General features: G+C 50.8%; 1 protein-coding gene across 1 annotated transcript; it reads left to right on the top strand.

Moving 5' to 3' along the window:
* The first annotated feature begins 374 nt into the window (after positions 1 to 374).
* On the top strand, positions 375 to 24,684 carry TXLNA (taxilin alpha). The gene is made up of 11 exons (XM_017676737.3): positions 375 to 516; positions 1,069 to 1,269; positions 1,899 to 2,237; positions 3,655 to 3,746; positions 6,181 to 6,351; positions 16,754 to 16,948; positions 19,126 to 19,245; positions 19,473 to 19,547; positions 20,059 to 20,151; positions 20,574 to 20,669; positions 21,364 to 24,684. The coding sequence occupies exons 2-11, from the start codon at positions 1,101 to 1,103 to the stop codon at positions 21,688 to 21,690; spliced, it is 1,677 nt and encodes a 558-aa protein (XP_017532226.3). The 5' UTR covers positions 375 to 516; positions 1,069 to 1,100; the 3' UTR covers positions 21,691 to 24,684.
* The last annotated feature ends 860 nt before the right edge of the window (positions 24,685 to 25,544 follow it).

Raw genomic sequence — 25,544 nt, forward strand, 5'->3', positions numbered from 1 at the left:
TGATGAAATAGGACTGGAATGCAGGTCCCCTGACTCCCAGACCCAGTATTCTATCCCTTGTCCTCAGAGCTCCCAGACAGTTCGAGACTTTAACAGCAGGTGAGCAGGAAAGGGTTGGTGGAAGTGTGCAGGGAAGAACAGCCGGCGCAGGATTTCGAGGAGTTGAATCATAGCTCTACACGACAGCAAGATTGACGTGTGAATTCGTGCAGAATGACTAGCTCCTTTCGTACCTCCTGGGTATTGACTCCCAGGACTAAAACCCTTTCTACTTCATTTTGGGAGTTAGGGGGTCAGCCCAGGTGCATGGCGGGACATGTAGTCCTTTCCCCTACCTCGTCTTCCCAATTTACCCGCCTCAGAGGCCGCCTTCGCTTCGTCTTTCCCAGCAAGCCCCGCGAGAACGCCGGCTATTGATTGGCTGCGGCGAGGGCAGGCGGCTCTGCCGGCAGCGGTTACCCAGGGTTTCCGGTGTGAGGCCAGAGTGGGCGAAGCCGTCGGGACGTAGGCTGTGAGGTGCGTCCCGCGGCGGCTTGAAGGTTGAGGCGATTAGAGGGTCAGACGGTCTGGACGCTTTCTGCCAGTCGCAAGAATCATGCGGATTCCGCGCGGGGACTCGGGCCGCGGGGGCAGGGTCGATGTCTGTGCGCATGCGCAGGCGGGGTGGCGCGCGCGGCTGGAGGGTGCGCGGGGTGTGGGTGGTGGCGCGCGCGGGGGGTCCCACGTGGGGCTTGCGGGGCGGGGAGGGAACAGGAATCGAGCGTCCCGCCACGTCAGTCTCGGGGCCCGAGCCTATCCCGCGCTCGGCCTGTGGCAAGGGAGTCGTGTAGTGACGGGAAGTGGCTTCGGGAAGGGAGGCCTGGCCTCCTCCTCTGCTAGAGCAGCGCCTCGAAACCTGCCTGGGCACACACGCTCCCCTAACCGGCCCGAGACCAAAAAAACCTTTGGCTCCCTCCGGTGAAGACCGGCCAATTTATTTTAAGAAGCTTTTTGCGCCGTTTGGGGATTTCTGGTCCAGCCTATGAAGAATTTTGAAGTCTGGAAAATAGCAAGTGTTTGTTTCCATAGGATCCGCACCTAACCTAGCATTACAAACCACAATGAAGAACCAAGACAAAAAGAATGGAGCTGCCAAACCATCAGGCTCCAACACAAAAAACCCGGGGCAACCGGAAGCAGGACCAGAGGGAGCCCAGGGGCGGCCCAGCCAGTCGGCTCCTGTGACAGAAGCTGAAGGTTCCACCAGCCAGGCTCCAGGGAAGACTGAGGGTGTGTGCCAGCTCTGCTTTTCCAGAGGGAAGCGGGGGAGGAGTTTGCCATGTGCCAATCTAGCTTCTGGAGTTAGAGGCGGAGGCCACTGTTTACCCAGAAAAAGGAAATGTAGAATGAGAGGACAGTGCTGAGTCTGTACCATCCCCGCCCCTTTTCCTGGAGGGTTGATAGAGCCTGCCACTCTAAGCACAGGGGCAGAACTCTCTTGAGGGAAGGCTCTGACAGGATTAAATCAGGGGGCAGTCAGATGAGACATCCAGCTGGTGGTTCCAGATTAGGAACCCCTCATTTTCCAGGGGGGACTGCTCTTCATATTTGAGGCATTTCTGGAAGTTTTTTAATAGTGAGAAATGGCTTTTTTCAGGAGAAGAAAAGGATGGACAAGACACTGAGCTCCAGCTATGCATTCCCTATGTGATGGGTGCTCTAGTTACTTGATTTCTTTTATCCTCACAACAAACATAGTTTGTTAGTAGTGACAAATAGTTATATTATTTTATAGGTAAGTAAAGGCCTAAAGAAGTTAGGTAGCATTTAACCCAAACCAGTAGATTTGGGCCTGAAAAATCCCAACCACTGTGAAACCTGGCTTATTTCTCACTGCCCCTCATTCTCTCCTGTTGTAGGAGCACAAGCCAAAACTGCTCAGTCAGGGGCCCTCCGTGATGTCTCTGAGGAGCTGAGCCGCCAGTTGGAAGACATCCTGAGTACATACTGTGTGGACAATAGTCAGGGGGGCCCAGGTGAGGATGGGGCACAGGGTGAACCTGCTGAACCCGAAGATGCAGAGAAGTCCCGGACCTATGCCTCAAGGAATGGGGAGCCTGAACCAGAGACCCCAGTAGTCAATGGTGAGAAGGAGACCTCCAAGGGAGAGCCAGGCACAGATGAGATCCGGGCAAGTGACGATGTTGGAGACCGAGACCACCGAAGACCACAGGAGAAGAAGAAAGCCAAGGGTCTGGGTGAGCAGAGGGCAACCACTCATGAGGCTTGTGAGGGGAGGGAGATTGGACCTGACATTCCTTGGGCTAATCTGCTCTGCCAAGATTCAGAAGAAACCCCACATCCTAGAGCAGCAAGTTGCACTAGTTTAATCAAAGCCAGGGCTGTTGGGTCATAGCATAGAGGTGGGCAGGTTATTCACTACACAAGCGCTTCTGGGCTTGGGGACAAGTGGGAACCCAAATCCAACCTGCTCTTTCTTTGTGAAAAATGGAGAGCAGGAGGCCAGGGTGGGCTCCTGTGCCAGCCAGCACCATTTCTAACCTGCTCTTGCAACCTTGGGCAAGACCTTTCTCTTTCCTCGTCCTTAGTTTTCACTTCTCTACTGGAAAAGAATGGGCTAGACCAGAGCTGAAAACTCAGATAACCCAAACTGGCCAGGGGCCCTGTGAGGACCAAGTGAGTGCCTACTTTGTCCAAAGGGTTGACTGCCATATGGTCCCAGCAAGTTGACAAGCATGTAAAACTACAGGCTGTGTAACTAGACTTTTTTTTTCTTTCTTTCACAGGCTGTGTAACTAGACTTTTTTTTTTTCTTTCTTTCTTTTTTTTTTTAAGAAAAGCCAGAAATCAAGAGTTATGTGAAATCTCTAGATTTTTAGTAGTTGGGAATTAATATGCTGGGAGCCAAACAAAACCCACCTGTGGGTTGCCTTCAGCCTGTGCCCAGCAGTTTGACACTTCAGGAGCCTGCTGCTGTGCTGTGCTGGGCAGCCTTCTGGGAAAGACTTCCCAGAGGCAAGGCTCCCTGACTCAGTCAGGCAGTGGGGGGAAGTCATTGGAGTGGGGCCGGGGACTAGTATGCAGTTAAGAATCAAAGTAGGTGAAACTATACCCATGTCCTAATCCCTACTCCCCCACCTACCCCTACCTGTCATCCTAATTTAAAAGAGGTTGTTTTTTGTTGTTTGGGTTTTTTTAAATCTTAAGATCAAATACTGAAATGTATATTCATTTTAAAGTCCACTCTTTTTGCATTCTTCCTCTTTCAGAAGGGCTTTCCTTGTATTGAAGCAGTAGCACTGAATTAGCAGTTGGGACACCTTTCTTCCCCACTGTTGGTAGAAAAGCAGGTTTTTCTCCATCCCTGGCACTCATCAAGAAGAAACTGCAGAGATTCATTCATTCTTCTATTCAGTTTTTGTTGAGCATGTCCTCTGTGATGGGCACCAGGAACAATACTGTGGCTACAATGATAGGCAAAACTGAGTGGATCAGCCCTCATGAGCACACAGTCTAACAGGAAAGGCAGGCAGTTTGACAAACAGAAACAAAGCCTGATAAGGGAGGGCTGCCTCAAGGTGGAAGAGTGTGGGCCCAGGCCCAGAGCAGCCCCCAGAGAAGGGAATACATGTTTCTGCTCCCTGTGCTTTGCAGGGAAGGAGATCACATTGCTGATGCAGACACTGAACACACTGAGTACCCCAGAGGAGAAGCTGGCAGCTCTGTGCAAGAAGTATGCTGAACTGGTCAGTTCTCCCCCTTCTGCTCACATTCCCCTGCTTTTGGAAAGTCAGTAGGTCACTTGGCTTGGGGTTGAAGGTGCAGGGGAAAGCAGATGGCTTAATTCCCGTTCAGCTCTCTCTGAGCATTTTTCCCATCTCTAAGGTGGGGAGTCAGGTCCCAGCCAGCCTCTTCAGGGCTGACAGCAAGAGGAGAAACGTCACATCCCTATTTTCTGGCCTGAGTCTAGATACCAGGTCATTTTGCCCCTGTGTGCTTGCTTCTGCGTGTGTCTCCCCAGAACAGGGAAATACACAGTGCCATCATCACACCGAACCAAATTAATGCAATCACTTGATACTTTTCTAGCACCCAGGTAGTAATCACATTTCCCAGAGTGCTTGAAAATGTCAGCTTGATCAAATCAGGGTCCAAACAAGGTCCATTTATTGCATTGGGTTGTCATGATTTTTTTTCCTTTTTTACTCCAAAACAGTCTTCATCTTTACTGCCCCCACTTTTCCTATGACATCAGCTTATTGCAGATCAGTTATCCTGTAGGGTACCTCACTTTCTAGGTCTGTGGTGTGGCATTTAACTTCTTCCTTTACCTCCTTAGCTCCTCCTGTAAATAAAATAGAAGTTAGATCTAGACTCTTGATCCAATTCCAGGCCAACTTTTTTGACAAGAATTCTTCATAAGCAGTAGTCTGTGCTTCATGTTGTATCACAGAAGTAGTTTGGCTGTCCCACTTTCAGTGACGGCATATTGCTTGGTGGGAACAGACAGGGCTCTCCATTGTCTGCCCACCCATCAGAATTTGAATGATCAGACTCATCCACTGAAGGTCATTACCTAATTACCTATTCTTAAATTCCTTCATCCCAGTCATATTATTAGCTGGAACTTACTGTGCAATGGGGAAAATCATGCCTGCCTAATGGGGTTATTATAATGATTAAATAAAGGAAAGGCTGTGAAAAAGATACCACCCTTGTAGAATGCTCCAGCCAGGGAAAGATTGATGATGTGAGAGAGGAGGAAGTGAATGGCCAGAGTTTTCGAGTCAATGAGAGAAGGTGAGGTACAGGTGCACACAGTGAGGAGCAGGGCCAGGTCCTGTGGCAGAGGAGAAGACGTGTGCAGGTGACTGGTAGGTCCGGAGTTTAGGCTTCTGTTGCTGTCCGGGAATGGGAATGACGGTTTTAGCAGGCAGAGATCTGAAAAGGAAACTGAAATAATTGTCTAGAAGAGGAGTGTGAATAACATGAGAAACACAGTAGGACTGCTAGGCAGGCAGATGGCTTCCTGAAAATGGTTGTGATGTATAGTGATGCTTCAAGCAGGGGTGCTTCCGTTGCTGGTGCAGAGTGAGCAGGAGGTTGAGAGACCAGGGTTGGGATTTTTCTGGGAAAAGGAGGCAAGAGAGTTGAAGGTGTGAGGAATCGAAATTGATAAAAAGGTAAATGTTTATTTGAAGGAGGACTGAGAGAAAGTGAAAGATGGTTTGGTCAGAGGATAGAGGGGACTTTCCAGGACAACTGATATTGGAGGTAATGAACTAAAATGATAGGAGCTGTTGGTTCTGGCTGGGGATGAGGTCATGGAGATAGGTGTGGTTCCAGGCAGTGACTGAGTCTAGAGCTGCAGTGCTCAGGACAGTAATTGAAATGAGGTTAGTCTGAATTTGGATGTGCTGTAAGTTTAAGATACACATAGGATTTCAAGCACCTAAGTAAACTATCTCAAATTTTTTACATTCATTTCAGATTGAAATTGTATTTGGATATTGATTAAATAAATACATGACTGACATTAATTTCACTTATTTCTTTTTACTATTTCAATGTGGCCACTGGAATTTTTTTTTTTTTTTTTGGAAATTTTTAATTATATAACTGAGTTGCATTGAATTTCTACTGAATAGCATTGAGTAGGCTCATGGGAGGAGAGCTGAGCTGTGGAGAGGACAGGGTCCAAGGAGGAAGTTAAGGTCTGTGAGCCCAGCAAGTCGGGAGGATGTCTGTGGAATGAAAAGGCCAAGATGATAGCAGCAGTCACGCTAAGGAGTGAATGGTGAACTAGAGCTAAAGTCTTGGAGCAGTGAGGGGGGTGATGGGTCTTTTGGTGAGTGTAGGAGGAGGGGAGCAGGTGGTCTCATCTGAGGCATGAGTGTCCCAAGAGCTCGGGAATGTAACAGTCTGAGTCTTGAAAGTTCTGTCTCTGGAGTCAAAGCAGGGAGAGAAGCTGGGATCTGGCTGTGCACCTCTGCTTGTCCTGTCTCAGTGTCCATCTCGGTCTCCGTGGGATAGGCCCCTGGGGTTGTTGGCAGGAGTGTGGAAAGTACCTGCACGGTGTCCAGCCTAAGCTGTTAAATGGCTGGAGTTGGGTCAGCTCAGGAGACCCTGCATCCCCATGGGGAGAGCCCTGAAGAGTGCTTACCTGCCCTCCGCATCTAGCTGGAGGAGCACCGGAACTCCCAGAAGCAGATGAAGCTCCTGCAGAAGAAGCAGAGCCAGCTGGTGCAGGAGAAGGATCACCTGCGCGGTGAGCACAGCAAGGCCGTCCTGGCCCGCAGCAAGCTGGAGAGCCTATGCCGCGAGCTGCAGCGCCACAACCGCTCCCTCAAGGTAGGCTGGCCATACCCCCTCCAGGGACAACTCTGGATTCCTTAGCTTCCACTTTTCTTTGGTGGGTTTTCCTGTTAAAAGAGTAGCACAGGCTTTTGGTACAGAAATAGCTTTTCCCAATAAAACCCCACCTTAGAGCTACTCATAACCGCTTGACAGGGATTTGTGTTAGGTAAGGTAAAGGCCAAGGTGCAAAGAGAGCCCAGAATGCAGGCTCCCAATTCAGCAGCAGTCCACAGGTGAGCCAGGCTTGTGGGCTGACGAGCAGCTCTTCTCCCGGAGTTGATCAGTCAGCCATATTGGGTCCTTTCTTCTCATTCTGCTTCTCCTGATTAAAGCCCAGTCACTGCCAGGACCTCCAGATGGTTTTTGTAAACAATATCCTTCATGTATTATATAATTTGGATCCGTGAATATATGGTATTTTGCAACTTGTTTTGCTCATTTTTAGTTTTTCTTTTAAAATATCACAAATTTAATATAAATTTGATGTAAGACATTCAAAGTTGACAAAAGTGAAAGGAAAGGAGCGACACACAACAGCAATTTACCGGAGAGTTCCGCTTTATTAGGGAAAGGTGCTGGGATATATAGGATGGGGCATAGGGTGATTGTGGTGTTACTTCTACGGGGCTGGTGGCTGTTGGCTAGGTGCTGGGATTGGGAGGGGGGCGAGAGGTGATTGGGCTTCAGGTGGCGCCGGCGGGAACCGAGGACCCCGAAAAGAAGCCGGAAGTTCGCCATCTTACTGGTGGGGACCCTTCATTCCCCCCTTTCTCCTCTATGGGTTTGTGGGCGTTGCTTTCTTTCTGACTGCTTCCTGCTGAACAGGGGCGGAGAAGGGAGTGAGGGTTTGAGGATTGGGAGGAAAGGGTTGACAGGACTCCCCACAGTAAGGATGAGTAGATGTGGACTTCTTCAGGTTGGAAATCAATGAAGGTTCCCTGTAACCATAGGTTGAGGACCTGTTGATTCCAATGGTGCCAAGAGGATATGGGTGTCAGGAGCCAGGCGTCTGCGGCCATTGTTTCCAGGAACAGTTTCCAGCGGAGAGAGGGGTCCATCTCAGCATGTGGTGAGGAGGTCACGTGAGGGTGAAGGGTCTTCCGTGGCCAGAAGCTGGTAGTTCCTGAGTAAAAGCTGGTTGAAAGCTTGATTAGAGATTTTCCCGACTTGGGATTTGATGAACTTTATTATACAGGGTAAGAAGAGACAGACAAGAAGAATGACTATTATGGGGCCTGCAATGGGCCAGAGCCAGGTGAGGAGGGGGTTTGTTAGTATTGACGAGAATGGGTTGGAATTGGAAGCAGAGTGGAGGCTGGAGGCAAGGTCAGTGAGTTTGGTGATGTCAGTTTCTACAATGCCGGATTCGTTGATGTAATAGCAGCACTCTTCCTGGAGGAAGACGCAGGTGCCACCCTTCTCGGCTGTAAGCAGATCTAGGGCCCGCCGGTTTTGAAGGGTGACTTTAGCTAGCGAAGTGACTTGTCTTTGGAGAGAGGCTAGGGAATCGGCAGTGGATGCCAGGGCTCCCTCAAGTTTGGCGTCGAGATCTCTAACTGCCCATAGAGAGTGACCCAAGGCTCCTCCTGAAAACCCCACCCCAATGGCTGAGGTGATTAAAGAGATACCGACCATGATGGGAAGGAAAGCAGCCCTTTTTGTGCGCGAGTGCAAGGGAGGTTGGAGCTCAAGGAATTCTGCCATGCTGTAAAGTGTAAGCTGTGGGATTAGGGTGACGAGAATGCAGGGTGTATCGGAATTGAGAGGCAGTGAGTTGAAAAGGCTGCCATTACACCAAAAGAAGTGTCCCGGTTGTGTAAAAGTCTTGGAGCCGGAGGTAGGGGTGTAGATAGAGAGGCAGTGAAGTGCACTGGAGGGGGGTGGAGTTGGGCCTACACAGTGGTGGATGGTGAGATTATCTGGGTATTCTGGCTCCCATAGGGGTATGTCTGCCAGGGGACGGAGGGGTTGTCCTTCTGCATGGAAGGAGTAGTTGGAAATATTAAGGGGCACGGCAGCCAGCAGTGGGCGCTGTAGTGATGCGCACAAGAAACAATTGGCGGTGTTGAGGGTGTGGTTGAGAAAGATGGTGGTGTCTTGAATGAGCTGTAACCAAGAGTAGGAGGAATAAGATGAAGAGGCGCCGTCAAGAGTTTGGATAATGACCTTTTCGGAATGTCTGATATCTGATGCAACTTGAGAGATCTGGGAGCGAGAGGGAACATACTCTCGAGAGATATGAAGGGTACCGTGGGGGGTCGAGGACCCCTTGTAGTAAACTGAGGCTGTTACTCCAGCAGCCCATCGAGAGTCCCAGGGATCTGGGATTGATAAGGAGAATGAGCCGTTGGGATATTTCATGAAACGGTTGGAGGAGTAATACTGTGGGTACTGGAAGTCACCCATGTAGTGAATGGTGCAAGACCAGTAGGGGCATCCCCCGTAGGTGTCTGGCCATCGCCTGCAATAGGCTTGTCTTTGGTCATAGAGGAAGCAGAGGTAGGGAGAATAAAGGTAGCTGTAAATGAATACTTCAGTGGAGGGAGGAAAGTGGAGGTACAAAGGCTCAGAGCAGCCTTTCAGAGGGCAGTCTGATGTGGCAATGAGGGCAGTAACTTTTGTTTGATGCTGTGTGTAAGTCTGCTTGACTTTGAATCGCCATACAAAGGAGGATGGGGCGGCAGGGAAGACAATAGGAATGAGGGAAAAAAGCGAGAGAGCAGTAAAGGAGGAAAAAGTCATGATTCAGGTATGGATGGCAAAGAGGGTGCACGGGAGATGCGGAGCTTCAAGGGATCAGAGGGATGAGGCGTGGTAGAGTAGACAGCGTCTTGGGCTGTGTCCGAAGGACTCTGGATTGTGACTGATGGGTCTTGGGTGTCCAGAGAAGGTGAGTCTTGGGTATTTGGTTTCAACCTGGAGATATGAATCCAAGGGGTGACAGAGTTATCAGGCAGTGAGAGCTTGGCAGCCGAGGGGGTGCAGAGAATAACTGGGTGTGGACCTTCCCATTTCGGGGTGAGAGAGGGCTGATCGTCTGGTGGCTTATAAAACACTAGTTGGCCGGGCTGTAAGACAGGAGGATTTTGGGAGGCGGATGGATCAGGAAGGAGCCAATCTTGATATTTCCACAATTCAGTGCGGAGGAGAGAGAGTAGTGGAAGGGCTATATTGGGAGGAATTGGTCCTTTGTGGGAAGGGAGCCCCGGGGGTAGAATCTGGCGGCCGTACATGATCTCAAAGGGTGACAAGAAGGAAGGTTTTTTTGGGAGGGCTCGAATGCGGAGTAGAGCTAAGGGAAGTAAGCGAACCCAGTCAAGGTGTAGTTCTAGAGATAGTTTGGTCAGGATGTCTTTTAGAGTCCTATTGGCTCTTTCTACTTTTCCTGAAGCTTGTGGTCGATAAGGACAATGTAAATGCCAGGGGAGCGAGAGCGACTTGGAGAGGTTCTGGATAATTTGGGCAGTAAACTCAGGGCCGTTATCTGATTGGAGGGAAGTGGGCATCCCGAACCTAGGAAAGATCTGGGTGAGGAGGATAGAGGCAACTACGGATGCTCGTTTGTTAGTGGTGGGGAAAGCTTCAACCCATCCTGAAAATGTATCTACTAGCACGAGTAGGTATCTGGTACGTCGTACAGGGGGCATGTTAGTGAAGTCTATTTGCCAATCTGCAGCGGGGACATTACCCCTTGCTTGATGAGCCGGGAAGGGTCGGGCTTTGAGGGGGGTATTAGGGTTAGTGCGTTGGCAGATGGTGCACTTGCAGGTTATTTGGTTAAGTAGGGTTTTGTCTTCAGGAGAGAGAGGAAAAAAAGATTGTAAAAAATGGATTAAGGATTGGGGGCTGGGGTGGAACAGGTCATGTAAGAGGCGGAAGAGAGACTCTTTGTCCTGAGAGCAGAGGGCATCTTGTGATAAGGCTAAAACTGCAAGGGCAGACGGATTGTTGCCTGGTGCGTTTTCTGATAGGGCAACTGACCGGGGTACTCTGTCGGCCTTGTTGTTACCTCTTGCAATGGGGGAGTCATCTTTTTGATGTGATTTGCAGTGGACTATGCCTAGTCGGTGTGGGAGTTGTGAAGCCTCTAAAAGTTTAGTAATTAAGGCTGAATTAGTTATGGAATTCCCTTTTGTGGTGAGGAGGCCTCGTTCTTTCCATACTGCCGCGTGGGACAAGAGAATGTGGAATACGTACTTGGAGTCAGTGTACAATGTGAGAGACGTGTCCCGGGCCAGAGTGCAAGCTCTGGTGGCTGCAATGAGTTCAGCCTGCTGATTGGTTGTACCAGGGGGTAGGGCTCGTGCTTCAATGACATCTTCGAGGGAGACTACTGCATATCCTGAGTAGTGGATGCCCTCATGTTTAAAGGAGGACCCATCAGTAAACCAGATGAGGTCGGAGTGTGAGAGGGCTCCTTCGGAGATCGTGGAGTGGCATGGAAGGAAGTTGTGAAGGGCTTCTAGGCAATCATGCGAGGGAGTATGAGGAGAGCAGGGTAGAGGAAGAAGAGTGGCCGGATTTAGGGGCGGGCAGGGGAGGAAAGAAATGTTTGGATTTTGGAGGAAAGAGGACAGTAAGGTGAGGAGTCTGGAGGGGGGGAGAGTCTGTAAACTTTTGTAGGTTAAGAGATCTTTTAGGTGATGTGGGGACAGAATGGTAAGTGGCGCTCCGAATGTTAGTTTATGAGCTTCTTTCTGCAAGAGCTGTCCAGCGGCTAATGCCCGTAGGCAGGGGGCCCATCCCCGAACTGTGGGGTCTAATTGCTTGGAGAGATAAGCTACTGGGGCAAAGGATGGGCCATAATATTGGCCTAGGACTCCTAGAGCTTGACTGGACCTCTCATGAATGTATAATGAGAAGGGTTTTAACAAATCAGGGAGATGGAGAGCTGGAGCTTTTACAAGGGCTTGACGGAGCTTAATGAAGGAGTGTCGGGGTGAGGATGATAATGGTTCTTCAGGGGGGCCCTTGCTGAGGTCGTATAGGGGTCTTGCCAACAGGGAGAAGTTAGGGATCCACGCTCTAAAATACCCAGCCAAGCCTAGAAAGGAAAGGATTTCTGTCTTGGTTTTGGGAACGGGCAGGTCAGAGAGGAGTCGTTTTCTGTCTAAGGTAATGGACTTTCTTTGCTGAGACAGAAGGAATCCAAGGTAAGTGACAGAAGGGGAAGAGATTTGAGCTTTGGCAGGGGATACTCGGTAACCTCTGGAAGCTAGAAGGTTAAGTAGAGACGCAGTGTCAAGTTGAGACTGTTCCCACGAGGGACTGCAGAGCAGAAGATCATCTACATATTGTAATAAAGTGGACTCGGGGTGATCATGGTGAAACTGTTTGAGGTCTTGAGCTAGGACTTGTCCAAAAATATGGGGACTATCTCGGAAGCCTTGTGGTAAAACTGTCCAAGTAAGCTGAACAGAATGTCTGGTGTATGGGTCCGTCCAGGTGAAGGCAAAAAAATCTTGGGAGGAGGGGTCTAGGGGAATAGAAAAAAATGCGTCCTTGAGATCTAGGACTGAGAAGTGGGATGCAGAAGCAGGGATCTGCGATAAAAGGGTGTATGGATTTGGAACTAAGGGATGGATAGGGACAACGGCTATGTTGATGAGGCGAAGGTCTTGGACAAGGCGGAAAGATCCGTTGTTTTTTTTAACAGCTAATATGGGGGTATTAAATGGGGAGTGAGTGGGTCTGAGGTAGTTTTTGTTTAAGAGATCTTGAATGATGGGTTGGAGGCCTATGAGGGCTGAAGTGGTTAGGGGGTATTGGGCCTGACAGATATACTGAGAGGGGTCACGTAATTTGATAGAGGCAGGGGGACATAGGGCCATGGAGGGGCTTGTAATGTCCCAAACTTTGGGATTTACAGGGTGTATAAGGGCAGAACTGGAGCTTTCATTGGGTAGAGGGGGGCTGTCGGCTATGAGGGCCATCAGAAAGGGAGTACTGGGGGCTGTGGGAGTGGATATAGTTATGGAAACGTGGAGGAGGGAAAGGATGTCCCGTCCTAGTAAGGGGATGGGACACTGGGGCATAACTAGGAAGGAGTGGGAGAAAGGTATGGGACTGTCTAGGATTGTGCATAAAAGGGGGGGGGGTTTTAATGGGAAAATCTGTTTACCTCCTACCCCGACTATAGGAGTAATGGCTGGCGTGGTAGGGCCCCGGTATTCTCGCAAGACTGAGAAGGTGGCTCCTGTATCTAGGAGGAAGGAGATGGGGCGACCGTCTACTGTTAAAGTAACCCTGGGCTCCTGTTTGGTGATGGAAATGGTCGGGCGAGAAGCCCCCGGGCCCCGTCAATCTTCTTCTGCCAGCCCCACTACGGTGGGCTTAGGATGGGGGTTGTTCGTCCAGCCTCCCCTTCGGGTGGTTGGGCAATCAGACCCCCAGTGGCCCTTTTTGTGGCATCTGGGGCATGGGGTGGTAGGAGATCTGGGGGAGGGGCACGCCCTTGACCAATGTCCCTCTTTTCCGCACTTGAAACAAGCTCCTTGGGGGGGCTTGTCTGTAGAGGGGCGCCCAGGTTGTGGTTTTATCAGCTGGGCCAACATCTGGAAATTGGCCTGATCAGCTTTTTGTTTACGGCGTTCTTTCTCCTCCTCCCGGTTATGGAAGACTTTAAAGGCCACTGTTAGGATCTCAGTCTGTGGGGTAGCGGGGCCCTGTTCTAACTTTTTGAGTTTAGCTTTAATGTCGGGGTAGCTTTGAGCTAGGAAGTATGTCATAAGGACCTGTCTTCCTTCAGGTGTTTCTGGGTCCAGGCTGGTATACTGTAATAGGGCTTGAGTGAGTCTATCTAAGAACTCGGAGGGGGTTTCATCTCTCTTTTGAATTATGTCTTGGAGCTTTTGAAAATTGACTACTTTACGAGCTGCCTTTTTTAGACCTGCTATTAAGCAGGAGGCAAAAATATCTCGAGAGTGGAGACCCACAGCGGTGTTATAATCCCAGTGTGGGTCTTGTTCGGGGACAGCAGTGGGACCAGGGGGACAGGTGGGGTCAGTCCTGTGGGTTTCGGTAGCATGCATTTGGGCGAAGTCCCAAGCTCGTCTACGCTCTTCAGGGAGGAGAGTATTGGCCAGGAGCATGAAGATGTCATGATGCGTGAGGCTGTAAGACTGGAGGGTCCATTGAAACTCCCTGATGTAGGTCGTGGGATCAGTGGAAAAGGAACCTAGGCGTTTCTCTAGTTGGGCTAAATCTCCTAAGGAGAAGGGGACGTGAACACGCAAGATGCCTTCGGATCCTGCTACTTCCCGGAGCGGGGCGATAATTTTGGGAGGCCCTCGGGACCGAGTCTGAGGGGGACTGAAGGGTTCTGGCTCAGTCTGTGCAGGGGAAACAGGTAATGGGGGCAAAGCCGCGATAATTTTGGGAGGCTCTCGGGACCGAATCTGAGGGGGCAAAAATGGACGAGGCTCTTGGAACTTAGTTAGAGGGGGGCTGAAAGGCTCAGGCTTGATTTGCGGGAGGGGGGAAGGTGAGGGGGACAGAGGAGGAGGTGGTGAGGTGCAGGAGGAGATGGTGGAGGAGGGGGAAGGGAGAGGATGGGAGGCTTCTGCGGGGGTGGAGGCGGCGGCGGCGATAGAGGAAGGGGGAGGGGCTGTTGTAGGAGAAGAAGGGGAAGGGAGAGGATGGGAAGCTTCTGCCGGGGGGAAAGCGGCAGCGGTGGCAGCGGTAGAGGAAGGGGGAGAGGCTGTTGTAGAAGGAGAAGGGGAAGGGAGAGGATGGGAAGCTTCTGCCGCGGGGAAAGCGGCAGCGGTGGCGGCGGTAGAGGAAGGGGGAGAGGCTGTTGTAGAAGGAGAAGGGGAAGGGAGAGGATGGGAAGCTTCTGCTGCGGGGAAAGCGGCAGCGGTGGCGGCGGTAGAGGAAGGGGGAGAGGCTGTTGTAGAAGGAGAAGGGGAAGGGAGAGGATGGGAAGCTTCTGCTGCGGGGGAAGCGGCAGCGGTGGCGGGGGTAGAGGAAGGGGGGGGTGCTGTTGTAGGAGAAGAAGGGGAAGGGAGAGGACGGGAGGCTTCTGCCATGGGGAAAGAGGCGGCAGTGGCGGCGGAGGGTGGAGGGGTTGTAGGAGGGGGAGGGGCTGAAGGGGGAAGTCTGTATGGCGGAGGCTCGTCGGCCGGGTCAAAGGTAATTGAAGAGGGACTGGGAGTGTGTGGAGGGGAGGGAGACGGCTTGCAGGCTAGGAGAACTTGGGGCGGGGAGCAGGTGGTGCAGAGGCTGGGATTTTGAGCTAGGAGGCGAAAAGCTTCGATATAGGGAATCTCCTTCCATTTTTTCAGGCGCTGGCAGTAGTTAAAGAGATTGCGAGTGATGTTAGGATCAAGAGTTCCCCCTGCGGGCCATTGGTTGTTATTGTCTAGGGGGTATGTCAGCCAATCTTGGGAGCAATATTTACGGAGAAGTTTTGGTTTTATATCAGGCGTCAGGGAGAGGGTAGCCAGATGCTTAAGCAGGCATTCAAGAGGTGAACTTTCAGGGAGGGATGAGGAGGCTCCCATGGCTAAAGGACAGAGAAGGAGACAAACAGGGGAAGACGAACGGAGATCCTCAGACTGGAGGCAGACCACAAGGAGACAAAATGGCTAAAGGACAGAGAAGGAGACAAACAGGGGAAGACGAACGGGGATCCTCGGACTGGAGGCAGACCACAAGGAGACAAAGGGCGTCCCCGATGATCCTTGGTGGTCTGCGGAAACTCGTATACGAGTCGGAATTTCTTGGGAAGTGTGGGTCGTCACCCAAACTTCCCTAAGAAGGCAGAGTGCCGGAGTCACGAGGTACCTAGCGCTAGGCGTTTTCGGCGGGCCGAACAGGTTTCGGCGGACGGAACAGAAGGAGGAGGGAGCGGGAAAAGGAGCGTTCTCATCCGCAAAGGAGTCACCTCATTTATGGCTGTTGGGGGGGGGGGCTGAGAGTCTGCTGCAGCTGTGAAGGCCTGAGGTGGGGGTTTATGGCTTTTGGAGGAGGGGCCTGAGGGTCCGCTGCAGCCGTGAGGGCCTGAGGCAGGGATTTATGGCTGTCGGGGGAGGGGCCTGAGGGTCCGCCGTGAAGGCCTGAGGCGGGGAGCGTTCCCTCCTCGTCCCCGAGCGTCAGGGCCTTGCCGGACGATCACGGTCAATGGCACTGCGATAGCTCAGGGAAGAGTGGCCCACGGGGGGGGGGGGGGGGGGGGGGGACTTACCTAAAGGCCAGAGAGGAGTGGTGAGTGTGATGAGCCAGCGCCGGAAAAAGAGGACGAGGGCAAGCTGCTGCTGGTGTTGGGGGAAGACGGGGCCCAGTTGGGGTGTCCCGTCTCCCGGGTTTCGGCACCAATGAAAGGAAAGGAGCGACACACAACAGCAATTTACCGGAGAGTTCCGCTTTATTAGGGAAAGGTGCTGGGATATATAGGATGGGGCATAGGGTGATTGTGGTGTTACTTCTACGGGGCTGGTGGCTGGTGGCTAGGTGCTGGGATTGGGAGGGGGGCAAGAGGTGATTGGGCTTCAGGTGGCGCCGGCGGGAACCGAGGACCCCGAAAAGAAGCCGGAAGTTCGCCATCTTACTGGTGGGGACCCTTCAAAAAGTATAACACATCAAACCCAAGTCTTACCTCCTCAACCCCAGAAAATACTGGGTAGTTATCTTGCTTACACGTAGGTTTTAAGTACAGCCTTCAAGCTTTCCTGTCTGCATTTAAAACCCACGTACAGTTTCTTAAGCGAAATTATTGTCCATGTGTTATTTTATATCCTATTCCATTGTTTCACTTTACTCAATGCCTTTCTTATGTTTCTTCATCCGTTCTTTTTAACAGCATTGTTGTATGGATTTACTATATTTTATCAGGGCCCTGGTTAGGGTATTTTGGGGCTTTTTCTAACTTTTCAGTATTACATATATAGATCTACAATGAATATTTTGGTTGTTTGTATCCCTGACTAATTATGTAGAATTTATCAATAGGATAAATCTTGCAAGTTAAATGTCTGGGTCAAAGACATTTTAATGCAAATTTTAAATTTCAGTAGATTTTACCAGATTGCCTTCCCACCAACAGAGAGTGCCAAATTCTGTACAACCTTGGAATTTTAACTACTTGGGTGGGGAAGTCAGAGATGAAAGCACATTAAAGCAGACTACTTAATCTGAGGTTTGGAAGAATCGGCTCCTGAGATCGCCACTTACGCATATGCCCGCATCTTTCTAGGGAGGGAGTCTGTCACTTGATGTCACCCTATAGACAGGGGGTCCATCCGGAGCCCACACCGCGTGACATCTCAGAACCTGGCTACTCCTTTCTTTGAAAGCAGGAAGGGCTTTTGATAGAGACCATCCTTGGACTAGCTGGGGGCCTAGTGTGGCTGGGTGGGGAGCAATGGGTGATGGAGCTGGGGCTGACTTCTCTGTGCAGGAAGAAGGCGTGCAGCGGGCCCGGGAGGAGGAGGAGAAACGCAAGGAGGTGACCTCGCACTTCCAGGTGACGCTGAATGACATACAGCTGCAGATGGAGCAGCACAATGAGCGCAACTCCAAGCTGCGCCAGGAGAACATGGAGCTGGCTGAGCGGCTCAAGAAGCTGATTGAGCAGTACGAGCTACGAGAAGAGGTAAAGTGACATAGGGAAAAAATTCCCTTTGTGGCCAGGGAAATTGGATCTTCTGGGTGTGTGCTGGCACTGGGACTGCCCTTTTCAAGCTTCCTCCCATTCTTACTCCACCTTCCTTGGGAGGGGAGTGATGTGCATCCTCACACACATGAAGACTGTGGTGTAAGAAGGAAGAGACTTGTTTGTGGCAACACCACCACAGGCCCACAGTGCCTCATCCCAAACAGGAGGACAGGTGTCTTGAAACTGGAACTGTCCAGGTTTTAAAATGGAGATAACGTTCATGAACCGTGTATTACATAGCCCCTCAGATCAGACACATTCATATTTATGCTATTAAACTTCTGAATATAGTCACCTAGGTTATAATTCGCCTTTACAGTGGTATAGATCATCAAGTTTGTCTGCCCGCGATGGCAGCTTCAGTTTTCAGAGTTCTTTAGAATTTGGGATTGCAGGGGAGGAGCTGGGCCTGTGGTTAGTGACCAACTCCAGGGACTCTGTCCTCTGCTTCCTGGCTGCTCTGCTCTTGCCACTTAAAAGGCAGGATGTTACTGCCTTGGCTGGCGTTGACTACCACTGCACGCACTCAGAGCCCTTTCTTTGGGTCTCCACGTCAGTCACTTGACTGTTCTTGGCCTCAGTTTCCAGGGGGACTGGCAGCTACCTTAAAGGGCTGGAGCAGGCCCTTTCTAGGCCCTGGGGGTATAGTGGTGAGTGGGATGGGCAAGACCCTGCCCTCTTGGGCTTACAGTCCAGTGTGGCCATCAAGTGCGAGGCCAAGGGGGCCTCCCCTGTCCTAACCCTTCTTTTTCTGTATTTTGTCCTCTGGGAACAAGGCTGCTTGTGATAAATTTGGTTTGAGAGGAGTTGCTTTGCTTCTTGTCCCTCAACACTGAGAGACATGGAGACTTTTTTTTTAAAGTAAGGTATTATTGATATACATTCTTATGAAGGTTTCACATCAAAAAACAATGTGGTTACTACATTCGCCTATATTGTGCCCCCCCCCATACCCCATTGCAGTCACCGCCCATCAGTGTAGTAAGATGCCACAGAGTCACTATTTGCCTTCTTTGTGCTGCACTGTCTTCCCCACGATCCCCCACACACTAATCATGATACCCCTCAATCCCCTTCTCCCTCCCTCCCCACCCACCCTTCCCTTTGGTAACCACTAGTCCCTTCTTGGAGTCTGTGATTCTGCTGCTGTTTTGTTCCTTCAGTTTTGCTTTGTTGTTATACTCCACAAATGAGGGAAATCTTTTGGTACTTGTCTTTCTCCGTCTGGCTTATTTCACTGAGCATAATACCCTCTAGCTCCATCCATGTTGTTGCAAATGGTAGGATTTGTTTCTTTCTTAACAGCTGAATAGTATGACATAGAGGCTCATTACTCCCTGTAGAAGTAGAGGTGCAGGTCTGCTGGACCCTACAGCTCCTCGTTTATACCTGACCCCAGTCAGATTAGGCCTCCCATCCTGTCCCCTTTGAGCCTCTGGACCTTGGATCATAGGAATCATAGGCAGCAGAAATTCATCATGTCCCAAACTGGACCCATCTCCAAGCCACCTTCCCATCCCCAGCCCAGAAATACAAAATTCTCCACATCCTTTTTTTAGTTGCTTTTACCTTTGAAGTAGCACTGAGTCCATCCTTGCTCTCTCACCTGGTCCTGGTTCCCAGGGCTCCTCCAGCAGTTAGGACAGCCATTCCTCAGGGCACACACACTTCACCGTCGCCAGTAGGTAGGGCAGGCCTCTGCCAGCTGAGCTAAGCTACTGTGTTGGTAGAGGTGTTGCAGTTTTTGACCTTCTCTTTTGCAAGGGAGTCAGGCTACAAAAGGGAGGGTTTCCAGCTCAATGGAGTGACTTCTTGGGACTAGAAGCTTAAGTGTATTTATTACTTGGCCCCCTGTGAGCTGATTTCCATCATAAACCCCCGTGCTTTCCCCAACTGACTCACTGTGGGAGAGAAACAAGGTGAAGTTGGGAAGTAGATCTTCCAGGGACTTGGGCCCATGTCCTAGGGTACCCATGAGAGTCCAACACATCACATTGGGGTGGGACACCAGGGCAGGGCACCCTGGTCTCTGCAGATGGTACATTGCTGCAGCCACCAGGCCTCCCTGAGAAAGGGAGCTCCTGACAGGTGGCCCCCGCCATGGTTTCCTACAGCACATTGACAAAGTCTTCAAACACAAGGACCTGCAGCAGCAGCTGGTGGATGCCAAACTCCAGCAGGCCCAGGAGATGCTCAAAGAGGCAGAGGAGAGGCACCAGCGGGAGAAGGATTTTGTGAGGCTCGGGCTCCAGGGTGGGGGTATTGGGAGGAGGTGGGTTGGGTTCTGGTTCAGCTCATAGTCAGGTCTATATGGGAGAAGTTGCTGCCTAACCAGATTGGGCACTGCTTCCTCAGGTAACAGAGCAGTAAGCCTCAGTGGGTTCCAGTACATATGGCTAAAAAAGCCAAACATGGCCCCTGGGTGCTTCTGATGGAGCCTGGGGTCTTATCTTGGAAATAGCTCCTCAAAGAGGCAGTGGAGTCCCAGAGGATGTGTGAGCTGATGAAGCAGCAGGAGACCCACCTGAAGCAGCAGGTGAGACACTGTGCATCCTGACCCTGTGCCCCCACTGTCGCCTGCCTGGGCCCTGTCCTGGGGAAGGGAAATGGGACCCTCATTCTAGGACCACCTTAACTGCCGTGTGACCTTGCTGAGGCTTTGTTCTCTCTGGACCTGCCCAGCACCTATGTGGTGGTCTTGGTGACTAGGTGAGCTTGAAGGACTTGTTCCTAGTAGGAAGTGTGCTGCTTTTAAAGGGGCAGGGACAGAATGGTGGTTTTTAATTACACAAGATATATTTAATTCTGGAAGAAAATTTTGAAAACAAACATAAAGACAAACATAAATTATAAGTCACCCCAAATCCTGCTTTCCAAGTTTAACATTTTGGATTATATCCTTCTAAATAATACAATTTTTGTTTTAAAGAAAAGTGGTATTCCAATAGAATTACCGTGTCAAAGGGCGAAGGAAGGGTCTGAGTGTATTGACCCAAAGTGCCCTCCAGAGAAACTCATTCTTACCTGTGGGCTTCTTTCTCCCCCAGCTTGCCCTATACACGGAGAAGTTTGAGGAGTTCCAGAGCACTCTTTCCAAAAGCAGTGAGGTGTTCACCACATTCAAACAGGAGATGGAAAAGGTAACAGTGGTCCAGGCTGAATATGGCTACAGGAGCACAAGGTGCTTCCTTCAGAACTGAACACCGGGCCTCCCTTCAGGATGTCCCCATCCCTGTGATGCTTCATGGGGAGCTGTTGCCAGTAACAGTGTGATTGATGCCAAGGGTTGGGCCATGGGGAGGGATCACAGCCTTCTCCCAGTTTCAAGGAAGTGTCAGTGGTCAGTACACCCTCCAGGTTGTCCTAGAGGAGGGGCAGTCTTCGCATTTCTGTTCATCTTTGTAGCGGGAATTAAACTGGAGGCATCCTGAGGTGGCACAAAAGGCACTAACTGCGCCCTGTAATATCTTGCCCCTCCTTGGGGCCTTTCTCACCCTTGGAGACACAGACATGCAGACATCCTGGCCCCTGACCATTTCCTTCTGTCTGCTACGTAACTCAGATGACTAAGAAGATCAAGAAACTGGAGAAGGAAACCACCATGTACCGGTCCCGATGGGAGAGCAGCAACAAGGCCTTGCTTGAGATGGCTGAGGAGGTGGGCTGAGTTGTGGTATGCAGCCAGTGGGGTGGGGAGAGTTACTGGGTATTGGACCCTTTCCTGTGTGTGCTACCAGTAAAAGATGCAGCTAGCATGCCCAAGCTGGGCATCACATGCACGACTATCCAAGCCCAAAGATAGCGCCAGGTACCTCCCTGTGTGGTGAGCCTGGTGACAGGTCTGCAGTGGAAGCAAAGAGAACAAATGGAAGGAAGGAATATAAGAGCAGAAAAACCAAGGGGTGCCAGTGATGAACGTGGTTTTATATGCAGAGCAGCCCAGATAATTTGATTTGGGGTCTTAAGAGGTAGAAGAAGGTGACTGACTACTAGAGCTGCTACTGCTGGACATTCAGATACCCCAACTCATTGAACCTCCTGAGACACTTGAGGTTGGTCATAGTCCAGTGTAACAGATAAGGAGACAGGCCCAAAGGCCAAGACTTTGCCAAGGTTGTTTGATGGATAAGTGGAGGAATACACAGTCTATGAACCATGTCCTTTCTCTGTACCACTTTGCCCCCAACTGGCATTCAAGTTTTGGCCTAAACTATAGAGCTGTTCACTAGAAAGGGACCAGCTTTTGACTGGTCTGCTTTCAGCATTGTTAAAGTGTGAATGTTTTCTACCAAGTGGTGATGTTGGGTGGAGAGTTGATGGCATAGCACTAAAGGCCCCACTTCTCTCCCTAGAAAACACTCCGGGACAAAGAGCTGGAGGGCCTACAGGTGAAAATCCAGCGGCTGGAGAAGTTGTGCCGGGCGCTGCAGACAGAACGCAATGACCTGAACAAGAGGGTACAGGACCTGAGTGCTGGTGGCCAGAACCACCTCACTAACAGTGGCCCTGAGCGAAGGCCAGAGGCTGCCACTGCCTCCAGGGAGCAGGGTAGTGAGGGGCCCGGGGCCCAAGTACCTAGCTCCCCAAGGGCCATGGAAGCTCCTTGCTGCCCTGGAGCACTGAGTACAGAAACATCGGGCCAAATAGGGCCCCAGGAGCCCACCTCCACCACTGCCTAGGGAGCCCGGCACCGGGGGTGTGCTGGGAAGGGAGCAGGCAGCCCTGGCCCATGCAAGACTCCCACCACTAAGTAGCCAGAGCCCGAGGCCAGGGTGCTGTGATCTGGCTGGCATCTGACATTTTGCAGTTTTGAATTTTGTGGGTCAGTTTTACATACATAACAGCATATGTGCAAGGCCTCATACATTTATATCTGTAAGTGTAAAACGGACTTGCGTTGAAGGTGTACAGATGAAATGAGTGGCTCTTCTGTGAGCCAAAGAGTCTTACAGAGAATCTGTCATCTATAGCTGCCTTCACAGTGAGCTGGCAGGACAAGTGACCTGAGCATTTCCCTGCCTCATTTGTGGCTCACCCCTTCCCCTCCTGCCATTCAGGACTCCTGACAAGAGACATACCCAGGCCTTGACTGAATTTTCTCTTGTTGGGGCTCCTAGCTCCCCTGGAAGCTCCTTTGCTTTTCTCCTGGAAAAGGGACCTCCAGGCAGGGCCCTCAGACTTGGTAACGGAACTGCTTTCCTGCCTAGGACGAGGACCTGGAGTGTGTGTGTGTGAGATGAAGCACTAGGGGGGAGCCCCTCGGGTGCCACATCCCCTGCCCTCCAGTAGTGCCAGGACCAGGCCAATGATGCTTCTCAGTAGCCTTATCATTCACAGGTGCCTCTCTAGCCTGCACAAAAGATGACAAGAGATCACCCAAAGGATTCTTCTGAAGGTTTTTCTGTTCCTGTTTTTGTTTTCGCACATGACAGTGTTTGCTTCGAGATTTTGAAAGGGTGTGGGGTGCTATGGCAGTGGCACCCCAGTTCCCGGCTCCTATGCCCCACCCCCTCTTCAGCCCACCTGGCGCCTTTGCCATGTTGGTGCTAAGGTATCCTGTTAGATGAAACAGATTGTAGGAGGAAAGGCTTCTCACACTGTCCAGCGTGCCTGTGGGTTTCAGTCCTGGGCAGCTGGTGCTGATTGCCCTTGTCACTGTCTCCAAGCAGCGGCTGTGGGCCGCCTGTCCAACTTTCCCTGTGGCTTTGGGTCTGCTGCTTCCTGACTTCCCCTGCAGTGTGCAGCCTTTGAGGTCTGCCCTGGTGCCATTGCCTAAGGAATAAGCTGAGGTATGTGGGAGTCCCCAGTTCTTCCCTGACAATTGAGGGATGAAAGACTCAACAATTTTCTGAGCCCCAGAAACCCACAAAATGGCTGCAGTTATTTGTGTCTGTGTCCCCTTCCCAAATACCTGCTGTCCTGTACTCTAAAAGTTCTGCTGGGTGCAGACTTGCTGGGATTTTCACCAGTCTATACAGAGCAGTTTTCTGGAACAAATTAGAATAAGCCTCAGACCAGGAAGAAGGGCTGTGCTGGGCTTGAGGTACTGCATGCCATCTCCAGCTAGACCTCAGCCTCCCTGTAGCTTAGGGAACCACAGACTGAGGAGCAGGATGGTCTGGCTTCTGCTCTTGCTGTGTATCTGAAACTCGTTCATTATCCTGTAGGTCCCTTCATCTTCTATGTCTAGCCTGCTCTCAACCCTTAACTGAAATCCCTCAGATTCATGAAGAGTGTTCAGTACTCCAGAATTATGTTAGGACTTAGACCAGAGATGGCAAGGGAGTGACACACCATCTCTCCTCTGCCCCTGTGGCAGGTACCATTAACCTCCTTTTAGAGTATTCCCACTAATCCCTGGGATATCCTCATTTCACAAGACTCACCAGCCAAATGTAAGTGCTGAGGCCTGTTTGCCATCTCTGGCTAAGATACTGCTCTTCTGTGGAGAAGTGTTTACCAAGACCTTTTCTTCCCTTCTGAAATGCCTGTGTCTGAATGGTCCCCAGACTTGCCTTTTTCTGCTCCAGTAAGGCTTTCTGCTTTCCCCCGCCCCATACCAGGCTGAGGTTCTCGAGCTGCCAACCCCATACAGGATTTGCTGGGCTGTGGAAGTACAGGGAAGAGGCAGAAACTTCTGATTGCCTGCCTCACTTCAGCTACCTGCGCTGGGGTGTTGAAGCCCAGCGTGGTGGTGTGGAGATGGCACCTGTATGGCACAGCAGCCCTCTGAGACTAAGTCTAGCTACTGAGGAGAGGCAGTGAGCAAGGGGGCCCCACCTGGACTCCCTAGGTCAGAAAAATAAGTCGTCGGCAGGGTATAACCTTTACTCTCAGCTCCAGCCATCACTCTGTCTTCAGGCCCATACTCCCCTTCTCTCCATTGACCCAAGTTACGCCAGTCACTGCAGCTGCTCCACTTGCTCTGCTTCCAGTCAGCCCAGCTCCCTGCGTGCTGCCCACACCAGCCAGGGCCTGGGCCAGATGAGGAAGGTGGCCCATCTGTGACTGAAGGCCAGTGCCTTCCTTGCTGGCAGGCCCCACATATAGGACCTCAGTTTTAGGACCAAGAGCTGTGTTAGTTACTGAGACTGCTAGCTTTTCCTCCTGGGAACCATAGTGGCTGAGGCTCACAGCCCAGAGCCCTCAGCTCCTCTGACTGTAATTCATGTCAGGACCATCTCTGGCTGAGAGCTTCAAGTATACCAGATTCTGAGGCAGCAGCACTTTCAATTGTTCTTTGTTTTACATGAGGTTTTTGGACCATGGGCTGAACTCAGGCACTTTCTATAAAGGAATGTTATGTCCGTAAAAGTGGTTATTTCTCCTCTAGCCCATCATACTGGCCCTGCTGAGGGCTGACCAAGAGGCCACTAGAGCTGCCCTGGTATCTGGAGGGTATCTGCCTGCTGAGCTGATTCTCCAGCTGCCTCCCCAGCCCCCCACCTTACACCGCGCAGAGGGTCTGACCCCAGGGACAGCCAGGCACCTGCCTGGGGGAGGGGTGCTGCCTTCTGTCCCTGTAACTGCTTCCCATAACGGCCCGACCTGGCTACCAGATTTGTTTGAAGCTGTGCTGACAGCCTTTTTGTCTCCTTTTAGTGTTCACAGCAGCCAGGGACTTAATTTTGCTGTATTTTAAACCACATTAAATAAAGAGTTTGTTGCCTTAATTGTTTCTCTCCTGAGCTTCGTGGCCATCTGCTGCTTTTGGATCCGTCCAGTCATCCCTGATTTGTCTGGATCCGCAGCAGAGTCTGGTTGTGCCCTGGTGTCCTGCATGCGTCCTCCAGAGTCTCAGGCTGCCCTCTGCCTTCCAGCGGGCACCACAAACTCAGGGCACTAGTAGATTTTTTTTTCTTTTTTATACGTAAATAATGTTTATTTGTTAGGGGCAAAAGTACATTTTCACACCATTAGACTGATATAAAATACCTGATTCTTAATTTTGAATTTACCCATTTTTTCTATACTTTTTTTTAAAATTTTTATTAAGGTACTATTGATATACACTCTTATGAAGGTTTCACATGAAAAAACAATGGATGTATTATCAAGTCCCCACCCATACCCCAATGCAGTCACTGTCCATCAGTGCAGCAAGATGCCAGAGATCTACTATGTCCCTTCTCTCTGATACACTGTTCTCCCCATGATCCCCCACACCATGTGTACTAAACATAATACCGCTCAGTCCCCTTCTCCCTCCCTCCTGCACCCCTCCCCTTTGGTAACCACTAGTTCATTCTTGGAGTCTCTGAGTCTGCTGCTATTTGGTTCCTTCAGTTTTGCTTCATTGTTATACTCCACAGATGAGGGAAATCATTTGGCACCTGCTTTTCTCTGCCTGGCTTATTTCACTGAGCATAATGTCTTCCAGCTCCATCCATGTTGTTGAAAATGGTAGGATTTGTTTCTTATGGCTGAATAGTATTCCATTGTGTATATGTACCACATCTTCTTTATCCATTCATGTACTGATGGACACTTAGGTTGCTTCTGTATCTTGGCTATTGTAAATAGTACTGCAATA

The sequence above is a fragment of the Manis javanica genome, chromosome 4 (genome assembly GCF_040802235.1).
Source record: "Manis javanica isolate MJ-LG chromosome 4, MJ_LKY, whole genome shotgun sequence".
Classification (NCBI taxonomy): Eukaryota; Metazoa; Chordata; class Mammalia; order Pholidota; family Manidae; genus Manis; species Manis javanica.

What these genes read in the sequence shown, in the direction of transcription:
- TXLNA (XM_017676737.3), top strand. Translation starts at nt 1,101, where the DNA reads ATGAAGAACCAAGACAAAAAGAATGGAGCTGCCAAACCATCAGGCTCC. An exon ending in ACCAGCGGGAGAAGGATTTT is followed by an intron (nt 19,246 to 19,472) that starts GTGAGGCTCGGG and finishes TCTTGGAAATAG; the next exon opens with CTCCTCAAAGAGGCAGTGGA. An exon ending in TCAAACAGGAGATGGAAAAG is followed by an intron (nt 20,152 to 20,573) that starts GTAACAGTGGTC and finishes TACGTAACTCAG; the next exon opens with ATGACTAAGAAGATCAAGAA.